The sequence below is a fragment of the Culicoides brevitarsis genome, chromosome 1 (genome assembly GCF_036172545.1).
Source record: "Culicoides brevitarsis isolate CSIRO-B50_1 chromosome 1, AGI_CSIRO_Cbre_v1, whole genome shotgun sequence".
Taxonomy (NCBI): Eukaryota; Metazoa; Arthropoda; class Insecta; order Diptera; family Ceratopogonidae; genus Culicoides; species Culicoides brevitarsis.
Window position 1 is genome coordinate 37,353,954 of NC_087085.1, and position 13,636 is coordinate 37,367,589.

Here is a 13,636-nt window from a genome sequence, read left to right on the forward strand (position 1 = left end):
TTAAAATTTTAATTAATTAGGTACCTAAATAAATAAAATTAATTAAATAAATAATTTAAAATCATTAATTAAAATTTAAAACTTTAATTTAGGTTAAATAAATAAAATTAATTAAAAAATAATTTATTTATTAATAAATTATTAATTTTTAAAAAAATATATTTTTTTAAAAAAAATTTTTTAAAAAAATAAATAAATATTTTATTTTTAAATAATTTTTGCATATTTTTTATGCTAAAATTTTATTTTTTATTAAAAAAATTTTAAAAAAGTATCAAATTTGATATTTTTTGAATTTTTAATATTTTTTTTAATTACAAAAAAAAATATAAATTAAGGAGCTTAATTTTATTATTATTTTTAAATAAAAGCTTATTAAATTCAAAAATAAAAATTAAAAAAAAAATTAAATTTTATTTACAGCCTTTATTATTTTCTCTTAAAAATAATTAAAATTCAATTTAATTTAATTAAAATTAATTAATTTTTAAATTAAATTAAAAACTAATTAAATTAATTATTTTCAATAATTTATTTTTTAAATTTATTTTCAATTAAAAAAAAAAATAATTTAAAAATATTTTTAAAAAATATTAAAAAAAAAATTACTTAATTTATCTCTTTGTTAAAGTTCAAGTAAGCCATTAATTGAAAAAAAACATTCACTTTAAACCACAAAAATTAATTTTGATTGTTTTCATAGTCCATTGTTAATGCGAAAAAAAGTTCAAAGATCGCACTTTCAATCAATAATTTTGAAAGATTTTTTTAAAAGTTTTTTCAAAACCATTATTTATCGCTTTTGCACCGATAACGAAGATGATTTATTGGTCTATAACTTAGTTCAGCGGCAGCAACAACTTTCTCACTTTTAACGAGTAATTATGAAATATTACCAATAAATAAAGTATTTACTTTCAATCGACAAAAATTAAGCGATTTGTGTGAAAAAAAAACGAATTTAACGGGAAACCGCAAATAAATCGCGGTTCATTCACCCATTAATTGTCTTTTCTTGTTCTTAACTTTTTTTTCTTGGTATTTAAAAAAAATACAAAATAAAATTTTATTATGTTTAAATTACTCTCTAATACCGTAGCTGTACATAAAAAACTGTATTTTACGTAATTTTACTGCAAAATTCGTTCTAACGTGATTTTTTGTGGGTTTTTTGACGTATTTACGAACAAAGCAACAGCCAATCAATTAAGTATTCATTGTTTGTTTTTTTTTCTTTTTTGAGATTCTTTTGTCTAAAATACCTAGACAAGACAGTCTCAGTACCGATACAACGCAGAATATTAATTACGCGACTCGTGCATGGAAGACGAAACAGAAGCAAGAATTTCTGCACGATGATTTATTGAGCGTGAATTGTACTGCGCTGTTTTAGTTAGTTCCGGTCAATGGCTTATGTAACGCAGTGAAGCTCCTTCTTCTTCGGCTTCGTCTTCGTTGCTCATTGTTTTTATTTATTGTCTTCAGTTACTCGTCGACTTTGGCGATGATGAAATATCGCGCGCAATATTTGGCCAAAAATTTATCGATCAGTCATAAAAATGTCACTTTTTGAGGTGAGCAACGTGAAATTAAAAAACAAAAAAAAATTTTTTTTTGGCAGTACAACAATTTTTGATTACTCAATAAAATGTGGAGTTGGGACGGAGTGATTTGGAAAAATGTTTCAATTTAATTTTTTTTGTTTAAAAAAAAATAAATAAAAAAAATTATTTTAGAATTTTACGAAGTGCAAATAATAAAAAAAAATCGTAAATGTCTCTCTTTTTTAAAAAAAAATTGCAGTTTAAAATTTGGAAATTGCCTTTATGTTAATTCAAATTTCATAAAAGTGAAAGTTTATTATAAAAAATTTTTAAAAAATTATTAAAAAAAAAAAAAAAAATAATGAAAAAAAATTTTTTTTTTTAAATTAACTTAAATTTAAGCTTTTTAAATTATTTTTTATTAAAAAATTAAATTTTTGAAAAAATGTAAAATATTTTCTAAAATGAATTTTAATTCATAATTTAATTTAATTAAATTAATTAATTAATTTTATTTTATTTATATTTATTTTTTTTATTTTAATTTTTATTTTATTTTTAATTTTTATTAATTTTAAAATGATATTTTTTTTTAAATATTCGAAAAAGATAAAATTTATATGAATATTTTATAAATTTTTAAATTCTTATTTTTTTCATTTTTTTATCCTTTTAAGCTGCAAAAAAATTATTTATTTAAGTATATCTCTAAATTTTTAATAAAAAAAATAGAAAAAATAATAAAAAATTAAAATTAAAAATTTGAAAATCGCTTCTTTGCTAATTCAAATTTTTGTAAAATATGTATTTTTAATTTTTTTAAAATTTTTTTTATTTTAAAAAAAATTAACTTTAATTGCATCAACCTTTAAAAAAATCGCAAAAACGCCACCTGATCATCATTTCGCGAATCACATGTGAGACAACAACTCCGCACTTTGAATATTGATGAACCAAAACTCAATAAATGATGAAATTCCTTTTGTTTATCTGCATGTTTGTTTCTTCATTTTGTTTGTGTCGCGCCATAAAAGTTTATGACTTTTACAAGAAGAATTCATTGTTTTCCATAAAATTAAATTAAAATTGAACATTACTTGTGCATGACGCGATCCGAGGCCCATTTAAAGTACAAATCCTTGGAAATTCAACGAAATTTAAATGACACTTGCATGCGATGTTAATTAAGCAACATCTAATCACATCCACGGAGGGGAAACGCGACAATAAACATTAAAATCATTAAAATGTACAAGAAAACCTACGACGCGAGATGCAATAAAATTTCATGCTGCTTGCACAATAAAATGCACATTTTTTCATGTTTGAGTAAATAAACATTCCACAAAAACTCGAGAAAAGTCAAAATTCAAATTGAAACATTAAAAGTCAGACGAGAAAAATGTTTTATTTGTGTTCGTGTCAAAAGAAAAAGCAAGAAATTCTCATACTTTGAGGAGTTTGTTAAGAATTGAAGACGAAAAAAAAATGCATTGTGCTCGCAATCAACATTATTCGTCGTTGGATATTTGTTATAAAGTGTCACATAAATTTTCCGCATCAGTGCAGCGCCGTTTATTGCAGCACAGAAAAAAAAATAACAAACTCATTAAAGAAAACAGATGTGAGTCATTTTTAATGCAAGAATTTTTTTTCCTCCGTATTTAAATGTACAAAATAAATATTTGGCTTGACTTGACAGATAATCTGTAAGTTTAATGACGGTAATTAGTTGGGTTTAACTGGCATTCAACGTCGAAGGAATGGGAAGGAGGCGTTTTTGCAATAATTATTATTGTTTCAATGTTGGAGAAAAGTGACACAAAGAGTAATTGAGCGCTTCTGGAAGTGAAAATGGAGTGACAGTGACACATTTTCACATTAACTAACAAGAAGATGATGCAAAAAAATGAGTAAAAATTATCATTTTAATAGTTTCACGGTTCGTAGTTAAGAAAATTCTTGTCACGATGATCAGCAGGTGTCAAATTTAGTCACTTAGAATGTGGTTAAAGAATAATTTTGGCATGTAAATGATTAAAATTATGGAAAATTGGGTTGTTAATGATATTTTAAGTAGAATTTTGTGGTTCAGATGTGATTTTGAGTGCTCAAATTTAAGTTATGATACTTATTTTTGACATGATTTTAATATTTTTTGAGACAATTGTAGAAGAAAATTTAATTCTTATCCTCTTTAGATTATTTTTTTAGGTTTTTAAGTATTTTTTTTTTATAAAAGAAAAATAATTTTCTAAAACGAAAAACTGAGTTATTTTTAATAAATATAAAATTTTTAATCATAAAAAAATAAATATTTTGCAAAAAAAAAATATTTTTATATTTGATAATACCTATCTAAAAGTTAAAATTTTACTTTAACTTTATAAAGTTTACTAATTATAAAAAAATTTTTATTATAAAAATTAAATTAAAAAAAAAATAAAATTAATTCCGATTAAATAATAATTAAAAATAAAACATATTTTACGAATAAATTAAAAAAAAAAAATAAAAAGTTAAAAAAAATTTTAATTTAAAATAAATTAAATTTTTTAAATTTAAATCTTTAAGTTAAACTAATTTTAATTTTAAAATAATTTTTTTTATTTAAATTATTAATTCAAAAAAAAATTAATTCTTTTTAAAGTTAAAAGTCTTAAGTTAAATAATTTTATTTTATTTTATTTATCAAAAAAATCAAAGAATCTTAATTTTTAATTTTTGATCTTGAAAGTTTAAATATTTTTCATTTTTTTAGATGTCATTCTAAATGAACATAATCAACAAAAATTTCACTTTTTTATGATAATTAAATATTTTTTTTATATGAATAAATTTACAATTGTGTTAATAATATTTTATTTTGTTTCAAAATAATCATAAATACATTAATTTCCTAATCCCAACAAAAATATTCTAATTAAACAAAAATATAGAATAATCATTAAAATTCACCCGCATTGCATAAAAATCATAAAAATTAACGACCTACAACAAATTATTACAAAATCTCCTATTTTATCATTAAAAATCATAAATCACACACAAAAAAAAAAAAAATTGAAAATCCCATCAAAATATTGCAGTTCCGTTCTTATTCCATAATTTAAGTCTCTCGCAACATTGACCCAATTTGTGCAACGCGCCACACTGACATACATTGCGAGAATCTCTCCGAATGTGTACGGAAAAAAACATGTGTGCAGAAAACCGGAGGGAAAATAAAAACAGAGAAAATCCCTTATTCATAAAATATATCTGCACACAGAACATTCACGTGCTGCTCGGCAAACTAGACAGATTTTTGTAGGTCAGTGTGGTAAGCAGCGAACGTGACAATTTTATTGTTTTTTGTGTTTTTGTCATTTTTTTTTTGTTTTTTGAGTAATGATGTACGTTTTTAGTACATGCGACATGAGAGAAAAATTATGTTCTAAAAAAACATGAAAAATGTCATTTAATGATGATAAAAAAAAAACAAGCAACGCAGAAAACAATAGAACATGTTTCTGGTTTTTTTTGATGATTTTCTCTGCAAAAAAAAAATAATACGCAAGATTCTTCCGAAAAATGTCGAAAAATAAAAATTAGATTTTCGGATAAAAATCAGACAGCAACAAAATTTGATATGATTTTTTTTTGCGAAAAAAATGACAATATCAGTGCAACATGCAGGTTTGATTTTTATGTGACATAAAGCGATTTTGTGAAAAATTTTTGTTTTGCAATAATAAAAAAAGAAAATTTATTTAAAATTATTAAAATAATTTTTATAAATTTATATTTAATTTTTTTTTTAATTTTTGATTATATTTTTTTATTTTTGAGAAATTTTTTAAAAATTTATTTATTTTTTTTTTTATTAATAAATTATTAATATTAAAAATATTTATTTTAATTCTTCTAATAGTTTTGTTTTTTTCAATTTTTTTCCTTTTACTAAAAATTAAAATTTAACCATTTTAATAAAATTAAAAAAAAAACAAAAAAAAAATAATTTAATTTAATTATAATAAATTATTTAAGTTAATTAATTTTTTTTTTTAAATTAAATTGTATTGAAAAAAAAATATTTATTTTAATAAAAAATATTATTGTTAATTTTTTAATTTGATTATTATTTATTTTTTTTATTTAAATTGAAAAAAAAAATTATATTAATTAAAAATTAATTATTTTTTTACTAATTTTTTGTTAAAATTGTTAAAAAAAATCATTAATATTAAAAAAAATATCAAAATAAATTATTCGAACAATTTTTTCTGTACTGCAAAACGAAATTTTCTCACAATTTCACATCAAATAATCGCAGCAACCGATGTTTGTCTGTTCAATCCGGTGAAAAACAAAATTAGTTCAAATATTATTCAAAAGTTTCCGGTGCCTCGTGCATTTTATTGTTTTTTCTTCTGCATCCCGAACGTATTTATTATTTATTTATTATTCATGAAAAATTGTGTGCAACATCAGTGTCAATTTTTGTTGCGGTTCCCTTTCTAATCCGGGAATTGCATTATTTCAAAGGCTCAAATGCGAAACAATTGACTAACTTTTCCATTGCACACATAAATAATCCTCCGACGTGCATAAATTCACCTGCAGAGCTCGAAAGAGACGCCTTTTGGAAATTTATAACATTAGAACACAAATAATATTTATTCATGAAGTGGAAATTAGATTTGCGCTCGCTCGCATTTGTCATGGCAATATATCATCCAGCATGCTCATTGTCAAATTGAATATGTAAAATTTTGTTTTCATTCTATTTGTGATGTTTTGCAACTTTTCGAGTGAGGCAATTTTGTTGTCGATTTCATAAAAAATTATGCAGAAAAATTTTAATGTTAAAAATTTAAATAAAATTATTTTTCTTTTATTAATTTTTTTTTTCATTTTTTTTTTCATTGCAGTGCCTGCTCTTATATAACACGGACGAAAAAAAATAGAATAAAATGAAACCACATCACAATTTAACGCCAAAAACAAAGCTAGTGTTTAAATTTATTTTCGCGCTCGGCGTTTGGTCGTTCCTCGTGCTGGGCCTCATCAAGATAAATAATGATCAGATGTTGCCGCAGCAGCAAATGCCAGAGATGCCAATTAATAGTAGATTGCTGTTGCAAAAGGAGAGTAAATGGACTGCGGCGGAAGGAACACCAAAGACAACCGAGAGATTTATGCAGATGCTGACGGCGGAAGAGGTGCTCGTCGATAATCGAAACGGTAAGTATCGAGTATTCTTTTATTAATTTTTTTGAAAAAATAAATTATTAATTTAAGAATAATAAATTTTTATTTTAAATTAATTTTTTTATTAATTTTTGAATAAATTTAATTAATACCTAATTATTAATAAAAAAAAATATTTAAAATTAATAAGGTACTCAAAATTTTTAATATTTTATTTTTTTTTTAAATTGATAAAATGAAAACTTAAATATAAATAAAAATAAGAGAAAATTATCAAAAAATTTAATCAAATAAACGATTGAAATAAAATCGAAAAAAAAAAATTAAATTGAATTTAAATTAATTTTAAAAATTAATAAAAACTTAAAATAAATTTAAAAAATAAATTAAATTAAAATTAATTTAAAAATAAATTCTGAATAATTTTTAAATAAAAAATTAAAAATAATTTAATTAAATTTAAATTATTAAAATTAAAATTTCAATTATTATTTAATTAATATAATTTAATAATTTAATTAAAATAAATTATTTCAAAAAATAAAATTTATAAAAAACATATTGGATAAAAATATTATTGAGTAATTTGAAAAAAAATATAAATTTTTTTTTTAATTAATTTATTTGAATTATTTTAAAAAATAATTAATTTAATAATTAATAAAAATACTCATAATAATTTTAAAAATGAAAAAATCTAAAAAAAAATGTTTAGGAAACGTTAAATTGTCGCTATTTACTGATAAAGATCAAAAAAGACAATTTAATAGCTTAAAAACTGAATAAATGCAAAAAAAAAACTTAAAAATAGACAATAGCCAAATAGAGGAAATTACCGACATGTGATACCTCAAATGTAAAATTATCATAAGTGGTTAATATTTATGTAGGTACAATATGAAGATGAGAGGAAGACAAGATCAAGATCGTAAAATTATTTAATTTTTTTTTTCGGTAATGATATTCATAGTTTCTATACCTACATAGTACCAAGAGCTTAGCAGTGAGAGATGCAAATCAAGATTAGTTGCCTCGAGCAATAATTTTTAGTGTTGAGAGTTCGATGAAGACATTAGTAAGTGGGCGCCGCAACTTAGTGAAGTTGTTTAATCTATTTAAAGGGAAAGTTAACGAGAGTGCTTAACATTTTGTTTAGATATTATGCAAAAAATGTTACGAATTATGTAGTTAGAAGAGGTCTGAGGTGCGAATTTTTTCTTAAGGCGCCAATTTTAATGAGGTTTGAGTTGATTTTGAGAGTCAAATTTGGATCAATAGGTTTTTAGTGATCGATTATTGTCCTAAATATTTTTGGGATCTCAGAAAATATTAAAAATTTTATTTAATTTTTAATTTTAATTTTATTAATAATTTATTATTTTTTTTTTTACAAAATATAAATAATTTTTATTTGACTCAATTTATTTAATTAAATTAATAATTTAATTTATTTTATTTTAAAAATAATTTTATTTTATTTTTTTATTTAAAAAATATATTGATAAAAAATTAATTATTAAAAAAATATAAAAAAATAATAATAAGCTTTAAATTTTTTTTACGTCAAATTTGTAGATTTTTCAATTTTTACAAGCCTATAAAAAAATATAATGAAATTTAATTTAATTTTTTTTTTCATAAATTAATAAAAAAAATCAAAAGTTGCAAAAAAATAATGTTTAACTTTTAAAAAAAAAAATAATTAAATATTTTGTTAAAAAGCTTTTTTTTGAAAATATTTTTTAAATATCGTTTAAATATTTTATTTTTTATTTATTTTTTGTAAAAATTTAAATTTTTTAATATTTTTATACGATTCGAATTTATTTTCGCTTTATGTCATCTATATATTTAAAATTTTTTCGAAAAATATCATTCAAAAAAATTTAATCAGATCGAAAGTACTCAATTCTATTACTTTCTTCACACATTCATTCCAATTCAATTCAATCGAATCTAATTCACTCCCTTCTAAAATCTCTCATACGCATATTTTTGCTCACTTACGACACATAACAACAACAACAAAAATATTCATATTTTTTGGTACATGAAACAAATCCATCATCATTCATTTTTTTGCGGAATCGATGTAATCTTTCATGGCCTGTCTTTTGAGTGACGTCTCAACTTTACTCTTGGTACTCTGGATATTTCATGCTACGAATTGAACTTCATCAGTCATCCGACATTATTGCCGGCTCAGTGACTCGAACTTTATCTTCTACCTCTTCCTCTGAAAATCTAAACAAAAAAATGAGTTTTTAATAAGAGAAGCAAAAATTTTACATTTAACTCAGTTTGTGGTCTTCCTTCTACTTGTACCTTAAATAATAATTTTACATTGAAATTTATTCATTTGAAGTTTTTTTTCTCTCTTGTTTATTTATTATTACAAACTTGTAATTACTTTTTTTTTCGTTCGGCATAAAAATTGTAAAACACGTTCGAAGACAAGGTCAAGTTCAAGTGAATTTTTTAATAATTTTGTTTTTAATTTTTTTTTTCAGGTGTCGACGACGAACAATTAGTCAAAGATTTGGAGTCGAAATTACCTTCACTTCCGATTGAGTATTGGACGAAGCATAAGAATGTGGCGCCCAAGCAGTCAGGCTGTGCCAAATATCCATCGATTTTCGAATTGGAGTTCAATAATATTTATTGGCAGACGCTCAAAACGACGAACGGTGAGTAAATTTTTTTTTATAAGAAAAATTTTAAATAAAAAAATAAATTTAATAAAATAATAATAAAATAAATTAAATTTAATTTAAATTATTATTTTAATTTAAAAAAAAAATTATTTTAATATTATTTTATTGAAATAAAATTAATTAAATTAAATTGAAATTAAAAATATTTTTTAAGATTTAAAATTTTAAATATTATTTATTTTAAAATTATTTTTTTTTTAAAAATAATTTTTAATTTTAATAATATAAATTAATAAAATTCAAAATATTTAAATATTTTTAATAAATTATTTTTTAATATTTAAATTAAAAAAAAAATAAATAATTTTATTGATTATTTAATTTTATGTTAATTAATTATTCGTTTGGAAATAAATTAAAAAAAATATTTTCAAATTTAAATAAAAAAATTAATTTTATAATAAAAAAATTTAAATTATTATTTCAAATTAATTTAATTATTAAAAATTAAATATTTTATTTTATTTTGAAAAATGATTTAAAATTTTTTAATTAATTAAATTAAAATAATTAAATAAATAAAAAAATAATTGATTAATAAATAAAAAAAAAATATTTTAAAAATTTTATTAGTTAAAAAAGTAAAATAATTAATTAATTAAAAAATAAAAATTAAATTAAAATTTTAATTAAAAAAATATTTTATTTACTTTCAGGAACTTTCCAACTATTCAACGCCTATTACGACATCCGAAAGAACTCCCGCATCGGTCCCGCCGTTCGTATTCTCGGCATGATTGATCGCATCCAGCCAACGGTGCAAACCTACTGTCAATTTTGGTTCGACGGTCAAATGGAGCCGTTCATCGTGAAAACCTTCGAATACAAATACGTCTGGTACAAAAAATGGGGAAATTACAAGCAAGGCATTTATCAGCCGTACTTGATTGCCTGCCAAATACCGAAGCCATTCAAGGGACTCGTGCCGGCGTCGGTGTCAATTGTCGAAAATAAGTGTGACACTGCGACAAACAACCTGCGTGTGCTGTACAATCGTCCCGAAGACGACAAAAAGAAGGGATTTGCTGTTTGTGTGAAGGGCTTGGATTTCTTGTACGACGATTTGTCGGTCAGGCTGATCGAATGGATTGAATTGCTGAACATTTTGGGAGCGGATAAGATATTTTTCTACAATTTACAAGTACATCCAAACATATCAAAGGTCCTGGATCACTACGAAGCAGAGGGAAAAATTCACGTGACACCCTTGACGCTTCCGGGAGGTCTTCCGAACGTTCCTGGATTCCAACATTTGTACCTTTCGAAGAAAACAAACCACAAAAGACAGAACGAGTTGATCCCCTATAACGATTGTTTGTACCAAAACATGTACAAATACGAGTTTATCGCTTTGCTGGACATTGACGAAGTGATAATGCCCAAAAATGACGACATGACGTGGCACGATCTCATGCGACGAGTCCTCCCGAAAGGGCTAAAAATCAAAAATGAAACATATCCGAGTTACAACGTGCGAAACGTGTACTTTTTCGATAGTTGGAACCATGAACACGGCTGGAAACGTGACATTCCCAAATATATGCACATGTTACAGCACACCATGAGGGCAGCAAATTACACGAAACCCAATCAATATGTCAAATGTTTCCATAATCCGGAACGAGTTCTTACCTTGCACAATCATTTCCCGCTGGCTTGCCTCGGAGGCACTTGCCAAAGCTTCCCAATTAGCACGGAAGACGCCCATTTGCAACATTATCGCGCCGATTGCGTTCGAACGCTGAAAAAATCCTGCGAAGACTTCAAAGAGCATCGTGAGGAAGACACGACAATCTGGAAGTACAAAGACGAACTCGTGGAACGAACGATGAAAACGCTCGACAAATTGGGATTTTTTAACAATGTGAAGGGCTTGGGCAAGGAATATGAACGGTGATCCACAGAATTCGGGGGAATCCAGAATTTTTTGCAACTTTTTGTAAATACTATTGACGAAACGTGATAAAAATCGAACCTTTAAAAAAAAATTATTTATAAAAAAAATCTAGTTAAATACTTTTTAGATAGAAAAAAAATGAATCTTTTTTCATCCATTTTCATTAAAAATCTGACCTGTTCGGAAAATCCTTTAATCCTCGAAGAAGAGCAGGTCACATAAAAAAGGCCATAAATAAATCACAACTCATAATAGGAAATAAAAATATATTGGGTGATATAAATAAAATAAAATATAAAAAAAATAATGCGGGAGAAAATATTGGTCAAAAAATCTTTTTTCTCATTAAAAGCAAGTGACAAAAGTAATAAAAGTCGTGCCCCATAATAATGGTCGAAGAGGAGACAAGTCACTATTATTAAATATTATTATTTTTATTAAACGAGAAGAAAATTAATTTTCTCATAAAATTGTCGTCGTCTAGAAAATCATTTCATAAACTCTTATTATTATTATTAAATTTTATGCGACTAGGAGTAACGTTGTCTTTACGACGAAAGAGATTGAAAATGATTTTTAATCCTTTAAATTTTGGAGAACTTTTATTTTTAATTTAAATAAATAATTTTGATGATTTATAAAATTATTTGAAAAATTCTGAAATATTAATTAAAAGCGCCCTCTGACGTGTTTTTTATGAAAAAAAATTTTTTAGAAACTTTTGAGATGAAAACGAGGTTCTTTAAAATTTTTAGACAATTTTTTTTTAAATTAGAAGCTTGAAAAAACGCCATCTAGTGTTTAAAAATAATCAAATAAAACTAAAACATGAGTTTTAGCGCCCTCTAACGGATGTTTTTTTAATAAAAATTCAAAAATACCTTCAATTTAATAAATATTTGTACCTTAAATTAAAATTTATGTTCAATATTCTAAAAATAGCTGTGAAATAAACTTATCAAAATTTTTTTGGGAAATTTTCCAAGTATTATAAAAAAATATGTCAGCGCCCTCTAACGTACATTTTTTAACAAAATTTCATTTCAAGATTATCAAATTTGTTTCTTGAGCTAAGTTTCGTCTATCTTAGCCAAATTTTATAGATTTCAAAGTTATTTTTATCTTAATAGGATTAAAAATCATTTTCGACACCCCTACATAAAAAAAAATCTTAAAGAAATGGAGGATGAAAAACAATATTTGCATCTTCTTTGACGACAATGAAAAATTTTATAAAGAAAAACGTGAAGACACTATTCAAGTTTTAAGGTGAGAAGCAAAATAAGCGGTAATTGTTGGGATGTTCAATCCCAAAAAAAAATCATGAAAAATCTCAAAAATATTTTATTTAGTTGAACATCCTTGTCGGCGACTTCTCACTTAGAAAGAGAAAACTATTTATAGTCGTTTGTTGTGTAAATATTGTTTAAAAAAGGATTATAATTAATTTTTAAGCGCGCTTGTCATCTACTATTATTATTATGATAATATTAAAATTATATAAAAAAATATTATGTTGAAAGACTGGTAAATATTATTATTATTAAAATGTTATAAAAAAAACCTACAAAAAAGTAATTAGATTACAAAATTGTATAGTTTGTCAAAATTGTTACAAAAAAAAAAATTAAAATTTTATGAATAGTGTTTATTATCATTGTAATTACTTTTATTATTAGCTCGTGCCTTTTTGTTAGCAATTAAAAAAGAAAAAAATATTTTTAACCAATTTTCGTTCTTATGAACTTTTAAATAAAAAAAAATATTTAAAATATGCAAAATATCCCGAAGAAGATTCACCTTTTTAAGTTTAAAAAAAGTTTTACTTTCCACTCGCTTTTAAATTAACTTTTAAGTATAACATTTCTTATGCAGATAAAAATCTATAAGCAGAGAAAAAAGTTACGAAAAGAATCTCCTAAAGGCATGCTAAAGTGATAGTTTGATTATCATAACTTTATGTTCACTTCATCCAATGTAGTTTATTAGTTAAGGTCACTTGCTCATATTTATTATTATTTTTTAACTACTTGGCAAATATTTAATAAGTAGGGAAAGTTCTTGAAGAAGGTGTATGGAAATAAATAAAAAGTAATTTTGCCTTGATATTAAATTAAATTAAAAAAAATAAGGTAAAATGAAGCAACAATCAATTTTTTCTAAAGCAAAAAGAAAAATTTCATATAAATAAAATTTATTATAGTGATTGAAAGCAAATTAAATTTTTTTCTCTTAAAAAAAAATTGTTAGCAATAAGATCGATTTATTAGACTATATTTAGAGTTTAT

General features: G+C 23.3%; 1 protein-coding gene across 1 annotated transcript in view; it reads left to right on the forward strand.

The window, feature by feature from the left end:
- Positions 1-11,817, forward strand: part of LOC134836873 (uncharacterized) — a 58,699-nt gene extending 46,882 nt beyond the window's left edge. Inside the window, exons 3-5 of the mRNA XM_063852143.1 lie at positions 6,458-6,770; positions 9,248-9,424; positions 10,108-11,817. Of these exons, the coding sequence (XP_063708213.1) occupies positions 6,500-6,770; positions 9,248-9,424; positions 10,108-11,348 (1,689 nt within the window). The 5' untranslated portion in view covers positions 6,458-6,499 and the 3' untranslated portion in view covers positions 11,349-11,817. The remainder of the gene's footprint in view (positions 1-6,457; positions 6,771-9,247; positions 9,425-10,107) is intronic.
- Positions 11,818-13,636: the final 1,819 nt, after the last annotated feature.